The 24,564-nt window shown below is 40.3% G+C and overlaps 1 protein-coding gene across 8 annotated transcripts in view; it reads right to left on the bottom strand.

Moving 5' to 3' along the window:
* Positions 1–24,564, bottom strand: part of LOC120543733 (unconventional myosin-VIIa-like) — a 46,754-nt gene that overhangs the window by 14,575 nt on the left and 7,615 nt on the right. For 2 of the 8 annotated variants that reach the window (XM_039776939.1, XM_039776941.1), the window contains exons 4-39: positions 24,163–24,276; positions 22,798–22,950; positions 21,903–21,920; positions 21,153–21,337; positions 20,496–20,617; positions 19,965–20,107; positions 19,726–19,839; positions 18,721–18,874; positions 18,492–18,568; positions 18,145–18,264; positions 17,256–17,398; positions 16,882–17,092; positions 16,566–16,701; positions 15,563–15,669; positions 15,295–15,336; positions 14,611–14,748; positions 13,995–14,153; positions 13,400–13,451; positions 13,185–13,225; positions 12,255–12,349; positions 11,598–11,682; positions 11,233–11,451; positions 9,392–9,709; positions 8,733–8,942; positions 8,300–8,476; positions 8,113–8,202; positions 7,654–7,781; positions 6,208–6,334; positions 5,238–5,357; positions 3,541–3,714; positions 2,612–2,839; positions 1,623–1,793; positions 1,429–1,546; positions 1,210–1,336; positions 624–793; positions 300–490 (exon numbers count right to left, since the gene is read on the bottom strand). In XM_039776939.1, coding sequence (XP_039632873.1) covers positions 300–490; positions 624–793; positions 1,210–1,336; positions 1,429–1,546; positions 1,623–1,793; positions 2,612–2,839; positions 3,541–3,714; positions 5,238–5,357; positions 6,208–6,334; positions 7,654–7,781; positions 8,113–8,202; positions 8,300–8,476; positions 8,733–8,942; positions 9,392–9,709; positions 11,233–11,451; positions 11,598–11,682; positions 12,255–12,349; positions 13,185–13,225; positions 13,400–13,451; positions 13,995–14,153; positions 14,611–14,748; positions 15,295–15,336; positions 15,563–15,669; positions 16,566–16,701; positions 16,882–17,092; positions 17,256–17,398; positions 18,145–18,264; positions 18,492–18,568; positions 18,721–18,874; positions 19,726–19,839; positions 19,965–20,107; positions 20,496–20,617; positions 21,153–21,337; positions 21,903–21,920; positions 22,798–22,950; positions 24,163–24,276 — 4,977 coding nt within the window. Of the gene's footprint in view, positions 1–299; positions 491–623; positions 794–1,209; positions 1,337–1,428; positions 1,547–1,622; positions 1,794–2,611; positions 2,840–3,540; positions 3,715–5,237; positions 5,358–6,207; positions 6,335–7,653; positions 7,782–8,112; positions 8,203–8,299; positions 8,477–8,732; positions 8,943–9,391; positions 9,710–11,232; positions 11,452–11,597; positions 11,683–12,254; positions 12,350–13,184; positions 13,226–13,358; positions 13,452–13,994; positions 14,154–14,610; positions 14,749–15,294; positions 15,337–15,562; positions 15,670–16,565; positions 16,702–16,881; positions 17,093–17,255; positions 17,399–18,144; positions 18,265–18,491; positions 18,569–18,720; positions 18,875–19,725; positions 19,840–19,964; positions 20,108–20,495; positions 20,618–21,152; positions 21,338–21,902; positions 21,921–22,797; positions 22,951–24,162; positions 24,277–24,564 lie in introns of all 8 variants that reach the window. The other 6 variants (XM_039776940.1, XM_039776944.1, XM_039776942.1 and 3 more) reach the window with 6 other exon arrangements.

The raw sequence follows: 24,564 nt of genomic DNA, 5'->3' as shown, positions 1-24,564 counted from the left end.
GCTGCCTCAATCGGTTTGTGTTATTGTGTGACTTTGGCGTTTTAAAGGGTTAGTTCGTATTCCCCAAAGTTCCCAAGCTATTGAGCCGACAATGTGGGCTGTGTGCAAATGTAGGGTTTACAGTAAACAACTAATTTATAAAAAGAAATAAAGAATTTACAATAACGAATGGAAATAGATTAATTAAAATCCTAATTTAGCAATTAGCATGCTCAATCAAGCTACATCCCACATGGTAACTAGTATGGTACATGGTAGCTAGCTAGCAAAAACCCTTTGCAGCCCTGGGCCGAACTCACCACTATGTCATACTGCGGCCTGGTGATAGTGGGCAGTACGTAGACACAGTCAGCAGGGAAGTCTCCTCTCTGTTTGGTCCTGTCGTTGATGCCGTGAGCCCAGCCAGAGTTCATCACATGCTCTCCATCGTGTTCATCCAGGATGATCAGATCCCCCTTGGAGAAACTCAGGAATGTGGAGTCTACCCCCACTGCAAGATAGAGATTACATATAAAGACAATTAAATATATACATGAAGTCCAGCAGCAGTTTTAGCAATTATACACCATAATCTTTAACACAAAAAAACAATCAAAGCATGCTTTCTTTTCAGTGAATCTTACCGGGGTTGGGACAGTCCAGAAGTCCCACCACATACTTGGACTTCTTCCTCAGACCCTCGAGGAAGGTGACCACCAGATCGCGGATGTCCTCTGCGTTGTTGGAGGTGAACGTGTACTCGTCTCCTTTAATGGTGGCCAAAGTAAAACTCTGACCCTGGAGTTTACCCCCTCTGGAAAATTAAATTTTACTTTAGGCTTCTTTACAATGTATGAAAACAATTCCCAAATTCTTCACTTTAATTAAGGAGAAAAATAAATTTACACCAATAAACACACTAATATGCTGATGTTTTGACCTGTTGATGGTGCTAGATTAAAAGTTGAGGGATCACCAAAGTTATAACAATTCATCCAGAAAGACATTAATGTATACACCAAATTCAATGGCAATACATACGAATAGTTGTTGAGACATTTCACTAAAAAACTAAAACAAATATGAACCTTGAATGCTTGCAGTGAAATTCTATACATTAACAGGTTAATCATACGAAAGAGCCTTGTATTAGACTCCAAATTATGTTATGGAATATCATTTTGATTCTTTTTTAATCAGTGTTGTTTCGAGGACATGGCATTATCATACCTGCTACTGGACACAGCAGTGATCTCTGGGAACGAGAGTTCAAGAAGGACCTGCTCCTGCTCATCCACAAAGTAAACCCCAGTCCAGTTCACTGCCACGATCACGTCATTCTTGGGCAGACTGGGTCCTGTGTGGACAAACACCGTCATATCCATTAAAAAAAACCTACAGATATCTACAGTAGAAAGACATATTTACAGTAACATATAGCCTACCAACCTGAGAATTTGAAGGCCTCGTAGAAGCGCGAGAAGAGTAAAGGCCACTTTAAACGAGCAAAATCCACCACGTCCTCCTTCACCTTCTGTGTGTTCAGCCTCCTTTTAGTGTAAACTCCCTGCACAGACAGTTACAGTAAGTCACTGTTGTACCAGTTGTTAAAAAAAGAAGAAGTCAGTTTTGGTGACAGATACCTTTTTGTGAGCGTTGATGATGAGCTGAGCCCACTTCTCTGCGGTCTTAGTGGAGGTGATTTCTCTGTCGGGGATGTAAGAGGGGATGAGACTGAGCAGGCGATCTTGGAGGATCTCAGAGCCGTAATCCACATAGTACTGTTGTGAGGCCAGCTCTGCGAGGTCCTCTTCCTTTTAGACGGACACAGGGTGAAAAGAGGATCATGAAAACAAAATCAAATATCTGATGTGTTAAAGATACATATGTTATAATACACCCTGCTATGCTCTGCAGTGCCCTGCAGTGCCCTGCTACGCCCTGCAGTGCCCTGCTACGCCCTGCTACGTCCTGCTATGTCCTGCAGTGCCCTGCTACGCCCTGCTACACCCTGTAACGCCCTGCAGTGCCCTGCTATGCCATGAACTACTACAACTACTATTTCTAGTCATAGTTCCATTATCTTTATTGTGACTATTATTGCCACTGTTCCTCACACCCCCCACCGACACCGTCAGACACCGCCTACCAAGAGCCTGGGTCTGTCCGAGGTTTCTCCCTTAAAAGGAAGTTTTTCCTCACCACTGTCACACTGAATGCTTGCTCTTGGGGGAAGTACTGGAATTGTTGGGTCTTTGTATATTATAGAGTGTGGTCTAGACCTACTGTATCTGTAAAGTGTCTCGAGAGAACTCTTGTTATGATTTGATACAATAAATAAAATTGAATTGAAAATTGAATTGAATATAAACTCTTCATATGTTTTGTGTGCAAATAAATATGTAAAGTAACTAAAGCTGTCAAATAATTGTAGTGAAGTGAAAAGTACAATATTTGCCTCTGATATGTAGTGCAGTAAAGTACACATACCTCAAATTTAAGTTTAGTACTTGAGTAAATGCAACTTTGTGTCATTCTACTACTGGTGTGAACAGGATCTCCTCTTAAAATAAGTCAGTAATCCACCAATCAAGCACATCAACTGCATGTTAAACAAAACAAAGCTGCTCACCTTCTCACAGCGGTACTCTCCGAATTTCACCCCTCGGACGATCTGCTGGTAAATGAGGTTTGTGGCGACGTAGTCCTCCACAGGGTTGTGCCATGGGTTGAAGATCTCCTTCCTGAAGAAGAGCCTCCAGGGGGCGTTCCTCTCCTGTGCGCCCTGCTCCTTGGCATACTGCTCACACTGGGATACGGCGTCCATGACGTGGTCGCTGCTGCTGCCCAGTGACGACACCTGACCCAAAACAGATTTAAAGGAACAGTGAAGTCAGCATCTTTCTGATTTGAATCTTTAACCTCCAGCGTATCGGACATCACCGGGTTTTAATGAGAGGTCAACATGGTGTCATATTACTGTACACCAGTGGCGGAAGAAGTATTCAGTAAGTAAAAGTAAAACTATACTAATATGCACTGTAAAAATACTCCACTACAAGTAAAAGTCTCTAACCTTAATCTACAGCAATACACCATATTCTATTAAGATCATCATATGTTTGTAGCGTCGCTGTCCTGTGATAACTACGTATCTTTATAAAAGTCCAGTTTTCATGGTGTCAGAAAAGCAGCCCTGTTTTTAGCTTTGTGACGATGCATTTTCCAGCTGATCCAAGAGGCTTTTTAAAGATTTTGTTAAGCTTAAGAAGTAGGAGAATTATAACACATATAGGAACACTTCATCCTTCAGTTTATCACAAACATTCAACATCAACACATCTGGAGATACATGGTTTTCACTGTACAAGAAGGGCATGACAAACTGTAAAAAAAGTACAATATTTGCCTCTGAGATGTAGTTGAGTCGAAGTATACAGTGCATCAAATGATAATACTCAAGTAAAGTACAAGTACCTCAAATTTGTACTTAAGTTCCACCTCTGCATAAAAACGCTAAATATATACTGGCTATATACTGGTCTAATGTCTTAGTTTCACCTTGTCAAACAGGGCGATGTACAGCGAGAAGCCAAAGCGATCTCTCAGGTTGATCTTGTCCGCCAGAGCGTTGCAGAGCTCACTGGCGGTGGTGGCGGAGTCTGCCAGGAGAGTCTTGGTGGTGCCATCCATAAAAGTCACTGGTAGCATGATGGGCTTCTTAGATTTGGTGGCCTGAGGGGTGAAAAAAGGTCGTCGAAGTATTTAATAACAAACCGGTTATTTTTATGCCCTACAAATATCATTCTTTTAAAAGAAAAGGCATGTGGCTGAGATAAAGAATATTTTGTTTTCTTGATGTAAAACTGATCTTACTGAACTTTAAGATTTGGTCACTTGTTTTATTTTTTAAAGAAAATTTTTTGGGCTTTTCTGCCTTTAATTTGACAGGACAGCTAGGTGAGAAAGGGGAGAGAGAGAGGGGGAAGACATGCAGGAAATCGTCACAGGGCAGATTTGAACCCTGGACCTCTGCGTCGAGGTATAAACCTCCAAGTATCTGCGCCTCTCTACCCACTGAGCCAACCCAGCCACATGATTTTAAATTAACTGATTTAAGATATAAAAATAGTTAAGTCATGCATAGTTTTGGATACGTTTTAGTTCCATGGCCTGCTTGCAATAGTTCTATACTCTGATTTGAGTTGGAAAGACTGCAAACATATTGAAACATTTGAAATTAAAACTATATCACTGCCTTTTGTGCAGGGTTGACCAAGTTAAATGTAAGGCTTTTTTAACACCACATAGAATTCAGTTTAATATGAGTTTCATGAAAATCAGTAGGGACGATATGGCCTTGAATTGTTTATTGTTTGTTATTGTTTCCATTAATTTCCAACAATCATTTCTGATATAATTAATGCAACTAATGTGACATGGACCTGAATAAACAGCAGAAGGTGGATAACTAATAAAAAATTATTTGAAAAGTAAAAATGTTTTAGCAGAAATCAACATTTGCCCCTTATGTGTTGCGACTGAACAGCCCTTCTGCAGCACAATCCACTGTTGAAACAATCCCACTTTTAGTTTTAGGTGTAAAACGTCTCCTGACAGGCCGCAATCGTACACAATTTATTTAAATCATATTTGAGGAAACTGAATTCAGTGCTTTTTAAAGGTGACATTCTGCTTTTTGGATGCTTTTATATAGGCCTTAGTGGTCCCCTAATACTGTATCTGAAGTCTCTTTCCCAAAATTCAGCCTTGGTGCAGAATTACAGCCACTGGAGCCGGTCCCTCAATGAGCTTTCCTTAGGATGTGCCATTTCTGTGTCTGTAGCTATTGAGGAGGAGAGAGGGGGGGCAAGGTGGAGGGTGGGGGTGTGGCCTTGACCAACTGCCACTTTGCTCGTTTGAAAGCCATGATGTCTCTCTCTCATGGGTGGGCCAAATTCTCTGGGCGGGCAAAGCAGAGAAAGGGGAGGTAACCTTGCTCCTTATGACCTCATAAGGAGAAGATTCCAGATCAGCCCATCTGAGCTTTCATTTTCTCAAAGGCAGAGCAGGATACCCAGGGCTCGGTTTACACCTATCACCATTTCTAGCCACTGGGGGACCATATGCAGGCTGGGGGAATGCATATTAATGTTAAAAAACCTCATAAAGTGAAATTTTCATGCCATGGGACCTTTAAGGACTTTTCAGAACCTGAACCGACAACTCAAACACAGATCAGCGAGCATGTTCCGTACCTGTAACTCCAACCAAGATGGCGGCTGGGTCCTTGTGCGGTTGACAAACGTCCTCCTCAACCGTTCCTCACAATATGGAGCATAACCAGGGGGACCGTTGATTAAAAATGTCCGTAAAGACTGACAACAGAGGGAAAGAAAAAAACAACAGATAGAGAGTCACACCTTCATTAAATCAATGAAGCAGAGTGAAATTAGTGCTTGAAGCATAGAAATACAAACAGATTCAATTGGAGATCCCCAGAAAGGCGTAAAGGTGGCACATATGTTGCATAACACCAAGAAGAGCAGCACATCCTCACAATAGCTAGGAAATGTTATTTTAAATGATTCATTTTCTTTCTATAATTATGGTTGCTTTCTTGGTACAACCTCAGACTCCCCGGTGTTTATGATGGGGACAGAAAGAGGCTGTGCACAGTGCGCTGCTGTCTATCTAGTGACTTTGAGTGTTTTAAGTAATCGATCTGTGCTGTCTTTACCCTTGATTGGATTGTTAATAAATCCTTTGTGCTTATTTCTTTGGCTCAGATCAGTCTGGATTTCTCATAGTTTTTTTGTTTTTTTTAACTATGTATGTTTTTTTATGTTCACAGTAAAAACTGCTTTTGATTATGGGATCAATGAAGATTAGACAATGGAAAAGGAAGTATAGTCATGACCAGAATCCTGCCTTAGTAAAACATTTTTATAGTTAGAGTGAGATTGATGACTTTTTAACATCGTTCCTGTCCCTTCAAGTTTAACACTCATATTCAGTCTGCATTTCCTGAATATTTTCATCAATTACAAATGAATTTGGAAAAAGTGACTGCAGAGAATAAAGCAGAGACAGTGAATCCCACAAATGACAATGCTCGGTCAAAATGAACTAATCAGGAAGCCATGGGTTAACTGCAGTATTTTAAAGCTGTAGTATCACCATACATTGGGTGGTATTCAGATGTGAAGTAAGTTAGAGTTTTCTTACTTTGACAAACTTCTCGGAGGGGGCGAAGCAGCCCACGCACAGAGACAGCAGGATCCATCCGCGGGCGTGGCTGCTCTTGGATGGATTTTGAGTGAGCTGTTTGCAGATCTGACAGTAGATCTCATCCCTGAGACAGAAAAACAACAGCTGAGCAAAACCAGATGCAAAACACAGTGCTGTAATACATTATTGATTCAGAGCATTACATTTCGCTGGTAAAATTGCAATGAACATTTGTATAAATATTCATGAGATGATATTCCTAAAATAATTCTACATTATTTTGGTGTCTCCATGTCTAACACCACCATCACATTAAGATTACACCTTAAAGGAGTACTCCGCCAATTTAACATTGCACGTCTGTAACACTTTGGACTCAGGATGGAAAGTAAAAAAAAAATAGGTATCAAAATCGATGCAGCAGAACCAGAGATATTGTCTTTTTTATTCAGTCAGAGATTTGGGTGTGTTATGTTGAGTCTCTAGCCTGCAGCAGAGATGAGCAGCGGGCTACAGAGGTCTGGTAAGCTCGCTTTTTTTCTAACTCCACACCTCCAGATTTGTTCTTTACTTTTTTAAACTTGTAGTCTTCAGACCTAAGCGACACTGACTCATGTGAAATTGTTTGAGGACACCAGACTTCACACGGCTTCCTCTGAAGCCACAAAAGGCTTTAAAGAAAAAAATTTCACATGTGCAGTAGAACTCCCCAATACCTGAAAACACACTGATGTGTTAAATCGCTGGAAAAACCACAAATTGTTCCATGACAAGTTTTGAAAACCTTTTTGGAAAACAGGTTTTAGCACCGTGCTGAAACTGAGGGCCATGTTACAAGGATCTTTGGGGGGAATTGAATGAATCCTTGTGTTTACTTTGACCACTTGACATTTCCTCCGGCTCTACAAAATGTTTACTTAAAAATCCAAAGGGCAAATTGATATTTACTCCACACATTCATGCTCCACAGTATGAACCCTTCTCATTTTGGATACTCTTTTGTTTGGCTTTTATTGCCTTCATTAATAGGAGCAAAGGGCTGCAGGTCGGAACTGAACCCATGGCTTCTGTGACGGGGACTGAGCCTCTGTACGTGGGGTGCATGTTCAACCAGGTGAGCTAACCAGGCGCCCCCTCTGTGAACTTTCTTCTTGTGCCACCCTTAATTCGAAATGTCAACTTTTTAAATAAAGTTGATAGAAATGAGATATATTAAACAAACTACTGTACCCAAGGATAAAACCTTTTGATTTTAACCCATATTAACCTTTCCTTTAGCACCATCCTCTGGACAAAGTCTACACAGTCTATACTGCAGGGTGTAACAAACACTGCAGTCTCAAGTCACACTGAAAGTGCCCATGATCCCATGCACTTGCCTGGATTTAGTGATGACATTAAAAGGAAGTTAAGTGGCTAAAAATACAGTTGCCTGCAGGTCACCTGAGGGCGGGCCGCAAGATGCCGTTGCCGATGATGAAGTGAAGTTTCTCCAGGTTGGAGGTGGGTCGCTCCTCCAGCATGCTGTTCCCCTGGAGGCCGTAGTCCCCCTCTGTCAACCGCCTGGTCACCTGCCGCCGACATTCCAAGAGAAAAAAAGACCTCTTTGACAAACAAACTAACTGGACTCCTACGCTCCAAAAGTACTTTGTAATTATCCTGTCGTAGTGGTATTTTACCATGAAATGTATTGCACTATTGCCCCCTCACAAAAATAGACCACGTGAGAACAAATGAGGAAAATTAATTATCAAAATATTTGGCATTTTCAGCTTTAATCCATAAGTAGTGATATCAGTATGTTGGTGAACTGTAAGTGCCCATTAAATGCTAAAAAATGTCAAAGTATATACAACAAACTCTGGTGAATACTTCAAAAGAAGTTGCTGGTTTGAGTCTCACCTCCTCAGCGATTTTAGATTTCCTCTTCAGGGTGAGCGACACAAGTTTATGTCTGACAGAGTTCCTCTTCTGGATGTCTATGGAGCTGTTCTGTAGACACAAACATGGAGTGACAAAGCCATTTTGTATGTTTACCTGACCATCAGTAATGCTAACACAACAATTTGACCCCTCAGCATCATCTCACCTCTCCTTCCACCTGCAGTTCCTGCAGCTCCCTCTTGTAGGTCCTCTTGCCGAGTGTTTCATAGATCTTCGTCATGACGGGAATCTTTTCGCTGCCGTCATTAATGACCATCTGGCATTTTGGCTCCGGTAAATCTCCCATGAACCTCAACACGGTGATCCACACTGCTAATGCAGCCTGGAGGACAGAACAGGATGTTTAAATCAGCAGTAAGGTGAGTGAGTCACTTTGTAACAGGTCAGTTACAATATGTTTTCTTCTTAGCATGCACACTAAAGGTGCTTTGCTAATTGTATTAATATGAATTGAGTTTTTTTTAAGCATTAGCATTATTAACATAGCATCCATAAACAAATGACAACCACTGAGAGGACTGGAAGCCTCTGTGAAAAAAAACAACCTCAGTGAATAGTTGAGAGGTTTATGGTCTCACCAGCTGGTCTCCTTCGTCCTCATGAAAAAGCAGAGGTTGTTTTAGTGGTCGCCTGATGTACGTGTGAGTGGAAACACCCTGGAAGTATGTGGCTGCAAACTTGGAGAACTTGTACTCGGACAAATCCTCATCTTCCTCATCAGGTAACGGCATAGCTTCATTCAGCAGCTCTTCTTCAGCTTCCTCGCCGCGAGGAGTGTTCTCCAAGTCCTCAGTGGAAGGAAAACACACACAAGGATAGAAGAAATACGTCAATATGTGTAACACATTTTATTTTACGTGGAACTATTCTTTCACACTTGGCTTCTTTTGCACATTACCTGTGATTACCAGGTTATAGTGCAATACAGTTTTAAGGTATACCTGCATGTTACATATTACACTGATAATACATATTGTACATATTGTTGGTATGTGTGTGTGTGTGTGTGTGTATATACGTAACCATTAGTTTCATTACTATAAAAATATTATATGTGCTTTCCTACTGTGACATGTCAATATGTCCTCTACATACATTGCCATACCTAGGCTCATGCTGCCAACATGGCTTAAATGTTTTGATTCAAATCTTAAAACATAATTTAAATCAGTACAAAAATTGGACGCTGGAACGTTCAGTCAGACATCTACTATATACAAAAACCATAAACACGTACTTCGAAACCAGACGGTGCCTGTCCGTCCTGGTTGGGCAGTGGCCCGGTGTTCCCCAGGAAGCCAAACATGCGGTCGACCATGTCTGAGTGATCCACGGGCTGCTCCTTCTCCCTCTCCATCTGCTCCAGCAGCTCCTTCTTCCTCCTGGACTCCTCCTTCTCCTCCCTGTCCCTCTCCTCTTGCTGCTGGGCCAGTTGGATGAGCCTCTCCTGGTGTTTCCTCTCCGCCTCCGCCTTGGCCCGCCGAGTCGTCATCTGGTTTCGCAGCTGCTCCTCCTCGGCCAGGCGCTGCCGCTCGGCTGCCAGGCGATGCTGCAGCTGTGAGGGAGGAAACAAGAGGGGAAAAGGGTTCACATAGGCAGGTAGGTTTGTTATACTGATTAGCATTTTGTTCTGTGAGCTTATTATAACTACTTGTCCGTTTAAAACTAGAGCAGACGAACTGAAGGGAAACATTACAGGTGTAAACAGATGACTGACTAGACAACAATGAGCAAAGAATATAAACTATTCTTAAAAGCTGAACGCAATAGACAGCAGTTGTATCTCTATTTAGTATTTGGCTAACGTAGGTTATTTAAAGGGGCTTCCAGTCACTTAACTTCTTCCTTGTCGGGTCACTGGAACTGCAGACTTGCTCAGGAATATTATTTGATAGTTCTCCGCAAGCTATTTATTACAACGGTTTATTAGGGCCATTGTAGGTCAGAAAAGAATTACGGAGCTGGGGGGTACAGCTAATTTATAAGAAAAAACTCAGAAATTCTTTGAGATTAAAGTCACAAATTTACGAGAAAAACACCATCACACCACAGACACCGCCGCTTGCCGTGTGTTATGCCTGCAGTCGATGACCGAATTAAATTATACTTTGCAAACTGATTCAGCAATAAGGAAATACTTGTGATTTTGGCCCAGAATCAGCATATTGTCATAAGCATCATGCCTATTCAAAAGAAAACAACATAGTGATTTGGATGAGGTCATAGCTTTTGGGTACAGTAGGACACAATACGACAGATCATCTAATTAATCGATCCTGAAGGTGTGAAGCTTCGAAGAGCGCAGCAACTTAGGCAGCAGCAGTACAAGTTACAGGTTTTTTTTAACCCACAATGGCCCTCATACACCGTCATAATTTATATTTTATCAAGCTGAGGACAAACTGAAATTAAACAAACATTTACAAAACAAATAATTTATTTAACAATGTCTTTCAGAACAGGAAAAGAGAAAGAAATGGGCAACAATGGCAGATAAAATGGCATTTTCTTTACTAAAAACATGTTTAAAAAGCTCACAAACATGTTCATATAACACAGACAGACAACATGCAACCAGGTTTAAACAAACCAATTAAAGAAAAAAGAACGTTTAAAATGTTTTAGTGATAGTTAGGCCAGGATCATCATGATGAGAGATTTTTTTTTTTTCAAAATTGCCACATCCTATTTTGGATGCAGTGTGTTTAAAGGCCTCAGTATGCGTCAAACAAAATGCTTTTCTGATCGTCTGACAGTGTTTGAAACCTTCTTTCAGATAGTGGAATCAAAGAGCGGGCTGCATCCTGCTACAACCTGACAAACAGAGAGTCAACCTTCTCATCTAACTCTCAGCAAGAAAACAATTCTTCTTTTAATGTCCTTTAGGGTCTAATCAGTATGTAATATCACAGGAACAAATATAAATAAAGCTTTACAGTTTCTTTTAGCCAAATGAAACATAACAATTAATTTTGCCTACATCATTCTTCACACCTACCCTCAACACCAATGGTCCTTTCTTTCTGGCACGTTAACAAAATGATACAAGTAGCAGTAGTAAATATAATAACTTTTTACCTCTGCCCTGAGCCTCTGGCAGAGGCGTCTGGCTATCATGCCCCTGGTGTAGGCCTGAAGAGTCAACACGGCACGAAGACGCCTCCAAAATGTCTGCCGGATGAGGAAGCCGCGGCAACGGGCTTGGATGAGAGCAATGCGACGGCGAGTCGTCCGGTAGCTTTTGTAGCACTTCCTTGACCTGTAGACGGCCTGGAGGCGCAAGAAGCCAGACTGCATCTGAAGGAGAGGAAAATGTTTTAAAAGGTTTTAACTTTTTTGCTGTTGCAGCAACATAAGAACAAAAACATCACACTACATCTGAGAAGAAAATATTTACAAATTGAAAACTAGAAAACTACACATCGAAGGTGTAAAGGACTCACTATTTGGTAATTTTTCCTGCATCGATAACCCCGCCACACCTTCTGGATAAAAGTCACAGCACTCCTCAGTCGGAGAAAGTGAGTCCTACGACAGAAGAGGAGACAGAAAGTAGATTTCTTTAACATACATCATACAGGATCCATTTACTCAAGTACCGAACTTCAAGGTACTTGTACTTTACTTGAGTATTCCCAGTTTATACTGTATACAGTACCTCTACATCTCAGAGGTAAATATTGTACTTTTTACTCCACTACATGTTTGACAGCTTTTGTTGACTTTCAGATGACATTTTTTTTTTGATATCCCGTCCTGTCCAGTGAAAACCATGTATCTCCAGATGTGTTGATGTTGAATGTTATATAATAATATAATAAAATAATAAGCAAATTCTTAAGCTAAATAAACTCTTTAAAAGATCTCTTGGATCAGCTGGAAAATGCATCGTCACAAAGCTGTTTTTCTGACACCATGAAAAGTTGACTTTTAAGAGATACCTGGTTCTTAGAGGACGGCGAAGCCACAAAAATATGATGATATTATATATATATGATGTATTGGTGTAGATTAAACTACCCAACCGTATATAAAGGACTTAAACTTAGCACAACATTAAACATCAGCAGCAGTCATATTAATCCACAAAAGCTCTTCACCTCTCTTTAAGTCCACGCACAGCCTTCTGGATGAGGATGACCTTGTCAGTAATGCCCTGGTCCCTCTCGATCTCCAGCTGCATGTCGTGGTGGTCCTGACAAGAAACAAGCAGAGAGAAATAAAGACGAGGGAAAACAGCTTGAGGGCCCCACAGTCCAATTTGATTACCAAATTTGTTTGGTGATATGAACCACGAAAGCACAATATGAACTGAAAGGTAAAGATCTTAAAGGAAAAGTTTAGATCTTTTGAAGAGTGGTTGTATGAGGTACTTATCCATAGTCAGTGCATTACCTAGAGTATATGGCGGCCCCAGTTTGGAGAAGCAGACATGAGTACTGACACGGAAACTAAGCAGTGTACTGCTGTATTTTAGACATCTAAAGTGTAAGACACATTCAGAGTATTTTCACCGTTTTATCTTGCCTTCAGCGACGGGGAACTTAAGCTGTTAAAATCACTCTCTTTAAAGCCACCAGACTCCTTTGACAAAAACGGTAATTTTACCTTACAGAACACTGGAGTTTCTGGGGTACCGCTGCCTCGATTGGTTCGTTTGTGTGTTAGTTTAACACCAAAGTCGCACAAAAGCACAAACTAACTAACCGATGGAGGCAGCGGTAAACCAGCAACTCCCATGTTCCTCAAGGTAAAATCACAGTTTTTTTCAAAGGAGTCTGGTAGGGAAAATATTCTAAATATAGCATACACTAAAACTGATATTTAGGTTTTCCTTTTTTTTAGGTAGCTTTTTCACACACACACACACACACACACACACACACATTTTGCTGTGTGGCCATTGCTTACTGTACATAGCTTCCTTGCCGATGCTACAGTAACACCTAAGACAACTCACACCTCCAGAACTTTCACGCACGCACGCACGCACGCACGCACGCACGCACGCACGCACGCACACAAATAACCTTCAGGAAAATCTTTGTCTTTCCAATCTGCCAGTCATCATGTTTCTTTCTACATATTGTTATATTCAAACACACACACACACACACACACACACACACACACACACACACACACACACACACACACACACACACACACACACACACACACACACACACACACACACAAATAACCTTCAGGAAAATCTTTGTCTTTCCAATCTGCCAGTCATCATGTTTCCCGAGACGGGCCAGGACGATCTGCTGACACGTCCCTCGTAAGTCTTCCTGTAAGGAGAGAGAATCACGTAAAGTTGACGACTCCTCCTTTTAAAGACTTTGACGTAGGGCTCATCAGATACTGTATGATTTCAAAAAAAGTAATATTGATATTTCCTGCATTAAAGAAATGTTGCATTACAATCAGTAGAAGTGCGGTATCAGTTCTACAATAGATATTTATTACACAGATGCATTGTATCCAACACAGCAGTGAATAATACTGCCTGGCTGCTATCCAAATTGGTAAACATGATATAACAGTTCAGCTGTGAGTGTGTTGAGTTTGTAATATGTTATTTTGTGAAATAAAACAAGGAATGTCTTAATTTAAGACCAATGTTTGTGCATAGACCAACAGGGTTTTAATTAGTAAGCTTTATCGGTGCTGGCTGGGGTATCTTCATATTTTGAGCTTTTTCCCCCTACTTGCAGTCTTCATTTCACAAAGATAAAATAAGGTTACTGGTAACCCATTTAAACATATTTAATCAGGATGAAAGAGACAATAGAAACAGAATTGTAACAGGTGGCAGTAGTTGTGTTGTTTACCTGCATGTGAGCAGGTTTGATGCCAGGCATGAGGACTCGGTAACGGTCCACAAACTCGCCAAAGGTGTATCGGATTGGATAGCCGGCCCGCCGTATCCTGATGGTCTCCATCATGCCAGAGTATCGCAGCTGACGAATACACAGCTCTCTGTCAAATAACTTAAAACAAAACAAAACAGACAAAATTAAGAGCAGAACTAAAAAAAAAATAAAAAAAAATTAATGTACCAAGTTAATGGGAAATCCGCTTATTTTCTTTCTTGCCAAGAGGTAGATGAGAGGATGTTACCACTCTCATGTTTGTACAGTACAGTAGCACGTAGACTGGAAACAGGGAGAAACAGCTAGCCTGGCTCTGTCCCCTAATATAACAAGCTTCCTAATTTAAAACATATCTCTTGTATATAAATCGAAGTGTAAAAACTGGGATTTCTTGGCCGCAGCAGAAACAACACATCCAGGAAAATAAACTTGTGATTTTCACTACTTTTGTACAGTGTGTTAATTTGTGAGCTTTAAAAGATGCTGGTAGGCAGTGTGTCCAGGCCAGAGCAAGGCAAACCTGAATGTGCTGAAGCATGGTATTTTGTGAAGAATATGTAGGAATTGTTCTCACCATAGGTTTTTTGAACTCGTTGGGTTTTATACAGCGAACGAAGAACGGCTGACACACGCTGAGCGTCCTCATCAGCATCTCCAGGGAACGTTTGAACTGACTGCTCAGAGTGGGTGAGCGCTTCCTCGTCTCAGCACCCTGCAAACACACAGACACACACGCGATCAGGATTTCATATATGTCACATTTTGTTAATGGTTTGCAGCATGTGAAGAAACACTAGACACATTTCAAACACAGCGGTACACAATGGAAGTACGGGGTGCACACACTGAACACAACACACGAGTGAGACAGGGAACAAGACAAAATCTCAGACAGCTGTCTTCACTGTAATTCCTCTCCCCGAAGCGGAAAACATGACAAGACTTTTTGATTCAAAAGCTCCTCAGTTCTCTGGATGTTTTTCTAATTGTCCTGTCAAAAGCAATGATTGCTTTGAGAGACTGAGAAGCGTGTGTCAGAGAGTTTGCTGGTTAATTTCTCATTAACGTGATGCTACATCTATTCAAATAAACACTTTCCCCTTTGGTTTCAGCTACAACAAAGTGCACACCTGTAGGATAAAATGAAGAGCTTGAGGAAGAAGGGATGGGGTGCTCTGGATTCATTGGGCTTTTATCCAGTTAACGTGAACACACAGGGTTTCTGAGTGACCATATGTTGCTAAAGGCTGTTGATTACCTTGGGAGTGGGGGTGCTGGGCTGCTGATAGCCACACAGAAACTGATGAGGAAACAGAGAAGATTAGTTGATTAGTTAAAAGCTATTAGTCAAAAGCCAACACCATGAGGAGAAAAGCTAAAGGGAGGCAAAAGTCACCAGTGACATTATCACTTGAAGACAGCAACACCTTAAAAGTCAAAACAAAAGTCAAAAAGGAGGTTAGTCCACCATTATAGGTATTGATGCAAGAAAATTCTAGTGGTGTTAGAGGATTTGTTGGTCTCACCATGGCCACGTCAGCCTGGAAGATCTGCTTGATGAACTTGTTCTTGGACGAGTGGACGAGCTGGATGATGTCGGTGTGGAGGCTGTCTCGGTTTTTCTCCAGGAAGCCTGGAGGAAGAACGGAGAGAGAGAGAGAGAGAGAGAGAGAGAGAGAGAGAGAGAGAGAGAGAGAGAGAGAGAGAATGTAATCCTTTACTTAAGTAAAAGTACTATATAAGTATAAGTATATATAAGTATAATCTTAATCAGGTGTAAAATGTACTTCATAAATTAAAAGTATAAAAATGTCCTCTGTGATTGTTATACTATTATTATTACTCAAGCAAGGATGTAAAAGCATTTTACTCTCGTAGTTGGTTGAGGTGGAGCTCATTTTGAACTATTAACCATTAACCAATTGATTGTTTGGTTTATGAAAATACTGTTAAATGTTCAGAAATGTTCATCCCAATTACCTGGAGCTCAAAGTGACACCTTTCATAATGTTTTGTTTTGTCCAACCAACAGTCCACACCTAACATTACTATTAATATATTACAATTATTAACATTATTAAAAGCAAAAGCGGCTAATTTTTCACATCTTTTTTCACATTTGTGAAAAATTACTTAATTTTCTGTCAATCGACTAAAACACATTTTTATAAATGTTAATAAATGTTTTGTGTGTGTGTGTATACAGTATTTGAGTTGATGTACTGAGTTACTTTCCACCACTGCCAGGACCTGAATCAAGGTCCAAAATATACTCAACCTAATCATGTCAGGTAGGGTTTTGTTTAACTGCCACGGGTCTCTTAGTTTCTATAACTTTACTTTATTATATCACAGCTGCTTGTTAATACACAGAGCATTAAGGGGTTGGTGTTCTCTCTATTAAGGTCGACAGAATCCTCTCTTGAACAAAACAGCAGCATAACCCATTCCAAACAGGAGACGAGCGAGAGAAGGAGGAGCATAAAAACAAAGCATGAAAATGTGACAAAATGATGAAACAGAACGCACCTCTTGTCTCGTAATTCACCACACCAGCAAAGTGTTGAATACCAAACTGGGTTGCGTAGCTGTTTTTAGGAGGGATGTAGTTGTAGTTGAGCTTGTGCTGTGAGTTTAGCTTGTACAGCATCGTAGCATCAGTTCCCTGACAAGACAAAGAACCATCGGCTATAAAGAAAAGCAAAATAAATCTGTTGACTTCTTTAATATTGAATTGTGGCTACAAATGTGGTTGACACTTCAAATGATCTTGTAAAAGGCCCAGCTAATCAGTAAATCAATGTACTTAAACAACTGACTGTCGTAAATCTCCCTTGAATTGCACCTTCGGGAACTTGCTCTCTTCATCAATGAGTGAGATGATGTTCATGGGTTTGTTGGCAATCATGTCCAGTGCGTCCTGGTTGTCTGTGAACTCGATGTGCTGCCAGCTGATGTCCTCCAGGTTGTACTCCTCTTGCTCCAGTTTGAAGACGTGGCGAACAAAGAACTGCTGCAGGTTCTCGTTGGCAAAGTTGATGCACAGCTGTTCGAAGCTACAGTGAACACAAATCAGAGGAGAGAAAGCAGGAGAGTGGGAGGTGTGAAAGTACAGTATTAAATTGGCGGAAACAACATGGTTTGATGATACAAACTCAGGTTCAAACAAGAATTGACCAATAATGATGTTTTCTAATCAAATGACCAAGTATAAATCACCTGTTGACGATAAAGTTCTCAAAACCAAAGATGTCCAGCAACCCGATTGACCTGCGTATGATGTTACTCTCGCAGGATGGCGGTCTGAATATGGCAGCATTGATCTTATCCACAATCCAGACAAACAGCCGACCGTATATCCCCTGGAAGATGAAACAGTTAGTGTGAGGTCACGTTTAGCCATGCTAGCGGGATGGCTATAGGGATAGTATATGCTTATTTTCATGATGATGTGCCCATTTACACATCTACATCACTGCAGCAAGGTGAGAAGATTAACCACTGGAGGTGAGCACAAGATGTTCAGCTGATGCTAAGTTGTTCTTAAAAGGTCTCATATAATGCCAATTTTTTTAATTCATATTTTATTTTGGGCTTCTACTAGAACCTGTTTAAATGCTTCCTAAATCTTCAAAAAACTATTTTTTTTCCTCATACTGTCGGTAAGAAAATACCTGTATTCACCCTTCCGTATCTGCACTCTCAGAGTCTCTGCACCATTGTCATTGTAGCCATGGAATGACTGTAACAGCACTGTAGCTGCACTTTCTACCAATATATAGTACAGTTGTGACATCATAGCCGTACAGAAGTCCTGACGGCTTGTTTAAAGGCACAGTTTCTGAATACAGGCTGCGTGCATTTCTCTGTGGATTGATCATTTTGATACTTACTTACAGTATTTATATCGCACCTCAACCTGCTTTATAATCAATAAAAACATGGAAATCTCAGTTTTTACAACATGGGACCTTTGAAGGCCATTAAAAAGCTATTTTCTCAATCAGCTTCTCACTATGAGTGATGGGGTCCTACATGAAGTTTTCAGCTAAAGTTGGAATGATTTTCAGATCAGAGATTTTGGGTATTTTTGGTAAAAGACCGGTACCTTGACAAAGGCGTCCCTGACATCTAGGCCTTGTTCCATGCTGAGATGTGTGGCGACACTTTCTCCACGTGTGATCAGGGTTCGTGTGGTCAAACACACCATCACATCCTTAGGATCCACCTGCAGCAGTGCACAACAAGCAACGTTAGAAAAATGGCAATGTGTTTCTCAATTGAAGCATTGATACATACTAGTTTGGTATTTAACTTACAAAACCAATGTGTAGACTTGTAGTACACACACACACACACACACACACACACACACACACACACACACACACACACACACACACACACACACACACACACACACACACACACACACACACACATATATATACACACCTCCATGAGGGAAGCAGCAGTTACCAGGTCAGGAGATCTTACGACCACACAGGCGTCCAGGTTGTCGTACGTACGAGCTGATGGTAACCAAAAAAAGATCATTGTTTTCCTCACAACTCTTTTCTAATTATGTATTTTATATTATGTATTTACTATGTGGTTCTATTTATTCCATTGTCAACAAAAGCAGAACCTTATGAGCTAAGTGTAGGTGTGCAGTTCATTGTACCCTCGAAGCGCAGGTTGCCCATGTGCAGGATGGCAGCCAGCAGCTTGGAAATCTCCCAGTTCTCCGTCTCAGTGAACATCAGGACCTTCATGGCCGACAAGATGCTGGAGTAATCACTTAGGTCGTCACGACCGTCACACGCTGTACATTTACCCTGGAGGGTAAAAGACACAAAGAATGTTAGGTTATATTTATAAGCCAAACTAGTGGAGTGGCTCTAGGAACAGCAAGTTGGTCTGTTAGTTGTCGCTGTTTGGATGTGTCCTATTGAAATGCTCAGGGAAGCTGCTGTGTGCTGATCTTCATTAATGTTAACCCAATGTACATTTGCCAGCTTCTTATTCCTCATCCCTGAAGCATTTTCTCTTATTGTATAAAACCAAAATATACAATTATAATACAGCATAAATCTCACCCCTTTAGAGCCGAAACGATTAGTCGTTTAATCAAGATAACAGACAGAAAATCAATCTGCAATACATTTTTTACAATTGATTAATTGTTTGTTATTCTTGTTATTTTCAAGCTAATTTTTTCAAGCATTTTTGTTGTTGCTGCTTTTATTTTCTCAGGCGGAGGGTTAGGGTTGTTTACCAGAATATTTATTTACCAATTATATTATAAAAAAGAGAGTAGAAAAAAAGGTTTATTGCATACATCATGTTACAATGCAAACAAGACAACATGTTAGCTAACTGTGACCTCAACATGCTAATGTCAAGTGCGGATAATGTGAAGTATTGGTCAGTTTCGTGTATATTCGTCAATATATCATACCACACTGGAGATGGATGTTAACAGATCCAGATCTAGGTTTTAAGAAAAGCTCAATAATTACCTCATATATCAGTCAATACATACAGATATACAGTAAACATGATGTAATGGTATGTATTGTGTGTCTAGTGTGGACCCCAGTAACAGTAGCTGACTGCTGTGGCATCGGGTAATGGGGATCCTTTTAATAAACAATAATAATAGCCTCTCACACAACCACAGACTCACCATGGTGAGGTAGGAGTAGTCTGTGGCGAGGCCTAGGCCCAGCTTGGCCTTCATCTCAGGAGCCATTCCCTTCAGCATGCAGTAGAAAACATGGTAGTTCCTCTCATCTGGAGCCTGGAGGAGAACAGGGGTGAGAGTCAGTCAAAAAAAAAAAAAAAAGAACTGAAAAGGCCTGAAGTCACAACTGTTTCCTTTACTGACACTGAGGATGTGTATGATATTATGATCCAGTGTCTCACCTGTCGACACACACGAGACTTCTCCAGCAGGTACTGCTCTATCTTGGCTCCTTCAATGGCCCCTCGCTTGTTGAAGTGGATATCTATATACTTCCCAAAGCGACTGGAGTTGTCGTTACGAATGGTCTTGGCATTGCCAAAGGCTGAATGAATTGACAAATCATACGGTGAGTGAGGTGATGGGGTAAAGAGCTGGGTAACAGTGGAGTCTGACAGTGCACAGCTCAACTGATGTAGCTTGATGTAGTATAAAATGATTGACACAACTACTATTACTATGGTGATGTGATGTTTGACAGTATACAACTACTGAATAGGGGACTGGTAGAGGTTCAAAATTCATTCGTAACCGGGAAAAAATTTAAAAACATTTGAAAGTTGAACATTTACATATCCATGCAAAATGGGAAAACTCCACCTGCTGCTGAAGATCATTTGATACGATCGAAAGCTCCAGAACAGCTAGATTTGACATGTATTTTCTGAGATTTGCATGTAGATTTGAGTGTCAAAACACTCCTTATGTCTGACCTTCGAGGATGGGCGTGGCCTCTAGGACTTGCTGCTCTATCCAGGAGTGTTGCCCGCTGATGGCTGCGAGGAACTGCAGAATCAGCTTTGTGCTCTCTGTCTTTCCAGCTCCAGACTCTCCGCTGTCACACAGAGAGGACCATTACACACTCGTACAACACACACACGCTCTCTTTCCCAACATTTTGGGGAATACACTTATCTGCTTTCTTGCAGAGAGTTAGATTAGTAGATAGATAGATAGAGCCTCTCTCATGTCTGTATGCTAAATATGAAGCTACCGTCACACTGCAGCTGAATATTTCATGATATATGTATCATTCCTCTCATCTAACTCTCAGCAAGAAAGCAAATAAGGTTATTATTTACAAATAATATCCTAAAAAGATGCTAGAATTGAACATCAATGACAGTAAAAGGACAAGACTCTTTGTAGTAAACATGTTTTTAATTTTCTAAGGAAACTAAAATGTGCATTTTAAGATTTTAAGTTGTGTTAGTGCATTAATATTGAGGCAATTTACACAGTATTTCAAATTGTTTAACTGTCAATACTCTACATGAGCGCTAGAAGGTTGTGTGTGTGCTGTTGTTTAATTTGTTTATGAATGTTGTATGTACTTCACTTTGAGCCCACCTTAATATGTTCACACACACCTGATGATGCAGCACTGGTCCTTGTTGTTCCGCTGCATGTTGAAGTAACAGTTGTCCGCTATGGCGAATATATGTGGCGGCAGCTCGCCTATCTTCTTATTGGTGTAGAGGCGGATCTGGTCTGGAGTGTAGATGGGGAGCAGCTGGTAGGGATTGACTGCTACCAGGATTGAGCCGGTATACGTCTGCAGGAACCCCGAAACAAAAGAGTGGATGTTTCAAAAGACATTACTCTCATGCATTTTAGAGACAGAATATCTCCTACTTTTACAACCTACTGTTGTTATACTTTCCAAATCATTGAAGATAGTTGTAAATATGATCTTACTGTATTGTCCCTATATATTGGAATTTCTAGTGTTAAACAATTAAAGTTTATTTTACTTTAATTTGACTGATTAAAAATGTAACGCCTTTACAGATTGAACTCAAGGTTCAAGATTCCATTGCCATAATCACAAGAAATTGTAATTCTCGCAGCAAATTTCTAAAATCATTACAGTGATTTATGATCATGGATCTAATCATCCAAATGTGTTTCATTATGTTTTAATTAAAGAGCTACAGAAAAGGCCGGAGCTAAAATAAGTTACTGAGTGAGTAGCCTACATAAGCAGGAAGAATTAAAATCAGTCATTAATAAAGCAAGAAAAGGGAAAGAAAGTATGTTAGGAGGATGTGGCAGTGCAGAATCATGTTAGAATATATTTTTCTGTCACACCAATTTTTCTATTTTAACTTCATACTCACCCGTCCACCACAATTTGTCTACATGGAGAGAAAGAAAAACACAACCAAAAACTATTACAGAACTAACTAGGACACTCTCAAAAAGGAATATGCACCAAATGTTTTTAGGAGGTTAATCATTTTGGTCAACTGAGCCGTTAAGGGATAGTTTGGATCTTTTGAAGCGGGGTTGTATGAGGTATTATCCATAGTCAGCGTATTATATACAGTAAATAGCGGTCGGCACGCGTCCAGTTTGGAGAAGCAAACAGGATTGAAGATAGGAAAGCCCTTTCCGATGGGGAACTGAAGTAGTTATGTAGGCTCTTTACAAAGCCACCAGACTCTTTTGACAAACAGTAATTTTACCTCGCTATACACAGGAGTTGCTGGTCTACCGCTGCCTCGATCGGTTAGTTAGTTTGTGGTATTGTGTGACCACACTAATTCTTTTAAAAAACAGAAGTCGCACAATAACACAATCAAACTAACCGATCAAGGCAGCGGTATTTCCCATGTTCTGCAAGGTAAAAAATGTTTTTGTCAAAAGGGGTCTGGTGGCTTTGAAGAGAGCGACATAATGGCATAAGTTAGAGAAAATATTCTAAATATAGTGTACACTTCCGTGTTTACGCTAGCATAGGAATCCCCGTTTCTATTCCCTTTATAAGTAAACCTGTAGTACTCAGTCAAAGAACAACGTGAGGGACATTCTGTTTAGTGCTTTATTTATAGTAACAAGTTAACTCAATTGCGGGATATTGAAGGTACATGTAAACAGCTTGACCTCAATAAGGACTTAACTAGGCTGTGGCCAATTTCCATGTTACTCCCTCCACGTAAAGTGGGGAAACCGCTATCTAAACATTTGTGTCCTCTTTAAGAGTTGCAGTGGGTATTACAAAGAGGTACGAACATAGATGACGCGCTCATTGTAGCGGATGAGGAGGTTGCGGAGGATGCCAGCTTCGTTGAGGTCGCCCAGACGGATCATGTCCTCCACCCCGTGGATGGAGGTCGGGTGCATGGGCTTGATGTTGGTGGCATTCTGAGGGGAAATCCAGTGTTCCTGCATGAGGGATAGAAGTAAGAGTAGATTAGAGTGGAAAGTGGTCTGGCAGGTTCTGGTTTAGTACCATTTATGGTTATACTTTACTTGAAGGTATCGACATAAGAGTGACATGACACTGTCATGAACGTGTCATAAAACATAAACAAGTCATAAACATTTATGACATAACGCTTCTTTTAGTAAGTGTCATTCTGTTTTGTCATGACAAGTTATGGTTATGGTTATGGTTATGGTTATGGTTATGGTTAGGGTTCATGTGTCATGACAGTGTCATGTGTTCAATGACAGTGTCATGTCACTCTTATGTAAAAAACTTCAAGTAAAGTGTTACCCAATTTATTAATAGTTTGGCAGTTTTCGCCATCACATTTCTTTTGGTTATGATAACATCATACTCACCGAATTACTTGCTGAGATGTGGGAACATACCGATACAAAAAAGTCACACAAACAGGACAAAAAAACGCAAGCAATTAGACGATCTGACAGGTTGTAAACAAGCCAACAGCTGATCCAGATTATTACCTAAACCACTTTATTTGAAGATAAATCTGAAAGTGAGCACACCTGAAATGTTGATAATAATCCCTTGTTAACATGAACCTTGGTTAAAGAACGTTATGTTCAGCTAATACAATATCAGAACTGACTTCCATGTTCAGCACCAGTTCACTCATGTTTGAATTTCATGTCAATCATTCCCACACTCATTCTCATCTCAGTACAGTGCTACTATGTCACCTTTATTCTATTTTTTACCTTTACAATAGTTAAATTTGCAGAGAATAATTCAAAAAGTTATTTCAGAACAACATAATTTCAACGTTTTTAGCATGAGGCTTTTAAATTTCACTTGTTTGCACACTTCCATTTTTAAAATAATTTCTATAGAACAATCTTTGCAATGAAGCATTTCACTACACATTGTATACATATGACAAATACTGATTTGATTTGATTTTAACTCAGCAGGAAGTCAGTCTGTAACCTGTGATGGATGTTTACAACAGACAATTTGGGGAACAATTTTACCATTGGCTTTTGTTTTCTCTTCCAAAACAACTGGCAAACTTGTTGGTTTGTTTACAACCTGTCTGATAGTGTTTTTCTCCCAGTTTGACTTCTTTTCAGCCAGGACGATGACATTAGTGGGTACAACGTTGTTATTATTAAGGACACAACAGTCAATGTGTTCTGCTGTTGACTTACACTCCCTTCGTCATCCAGAACCTGGATCTGTCCAGAGTCGCACAGTTTGACCACGGCTCCCACAGGGACGTCAAACTCTCGGCCCGTTTTAAGGTCCAACCACACATAGTCCCCCTGGATTATTATAAAAACACAGCTCTGGTTAAATATGGACAATTTCACCTAGAGTTAACACAGACAATTAAAAGACAAAACGGCAAATAAATTAGAATGAGAATCAGGTTTATTGCCAAGTAGGTTTTCACAAACAAGGAATGGTATCTTGGGGCATAACAATAAGTATAGTAAGAGAAAAGTAACCACCAGAATCATAAATAAAAAAAATCCATTAAAAAGATGTTAAATATTTCAGTTTTTATATGAAAAGAGCCTCCAGTGTTTGAAACCAAGACGATGGAAGGT

This window comes from Perca fluviatilis, chromosome 16, assembly GCF_010015445.1.
Source record: "Perca fluviatilis chromosome 16, GENO_Pfluv_1.0, whole genome shotgun sequence".
NCBI lineage: Eukaryota > Metazoa > Chordata > Actinopteri > Perciformes > Percidae > Perca > Perca fluviatilis.
The sequence above is the reverse complement of the archived record's forward strand: the minus strand, read 5'-3'. Positions and strand labels throughout refer to the sequence as shown.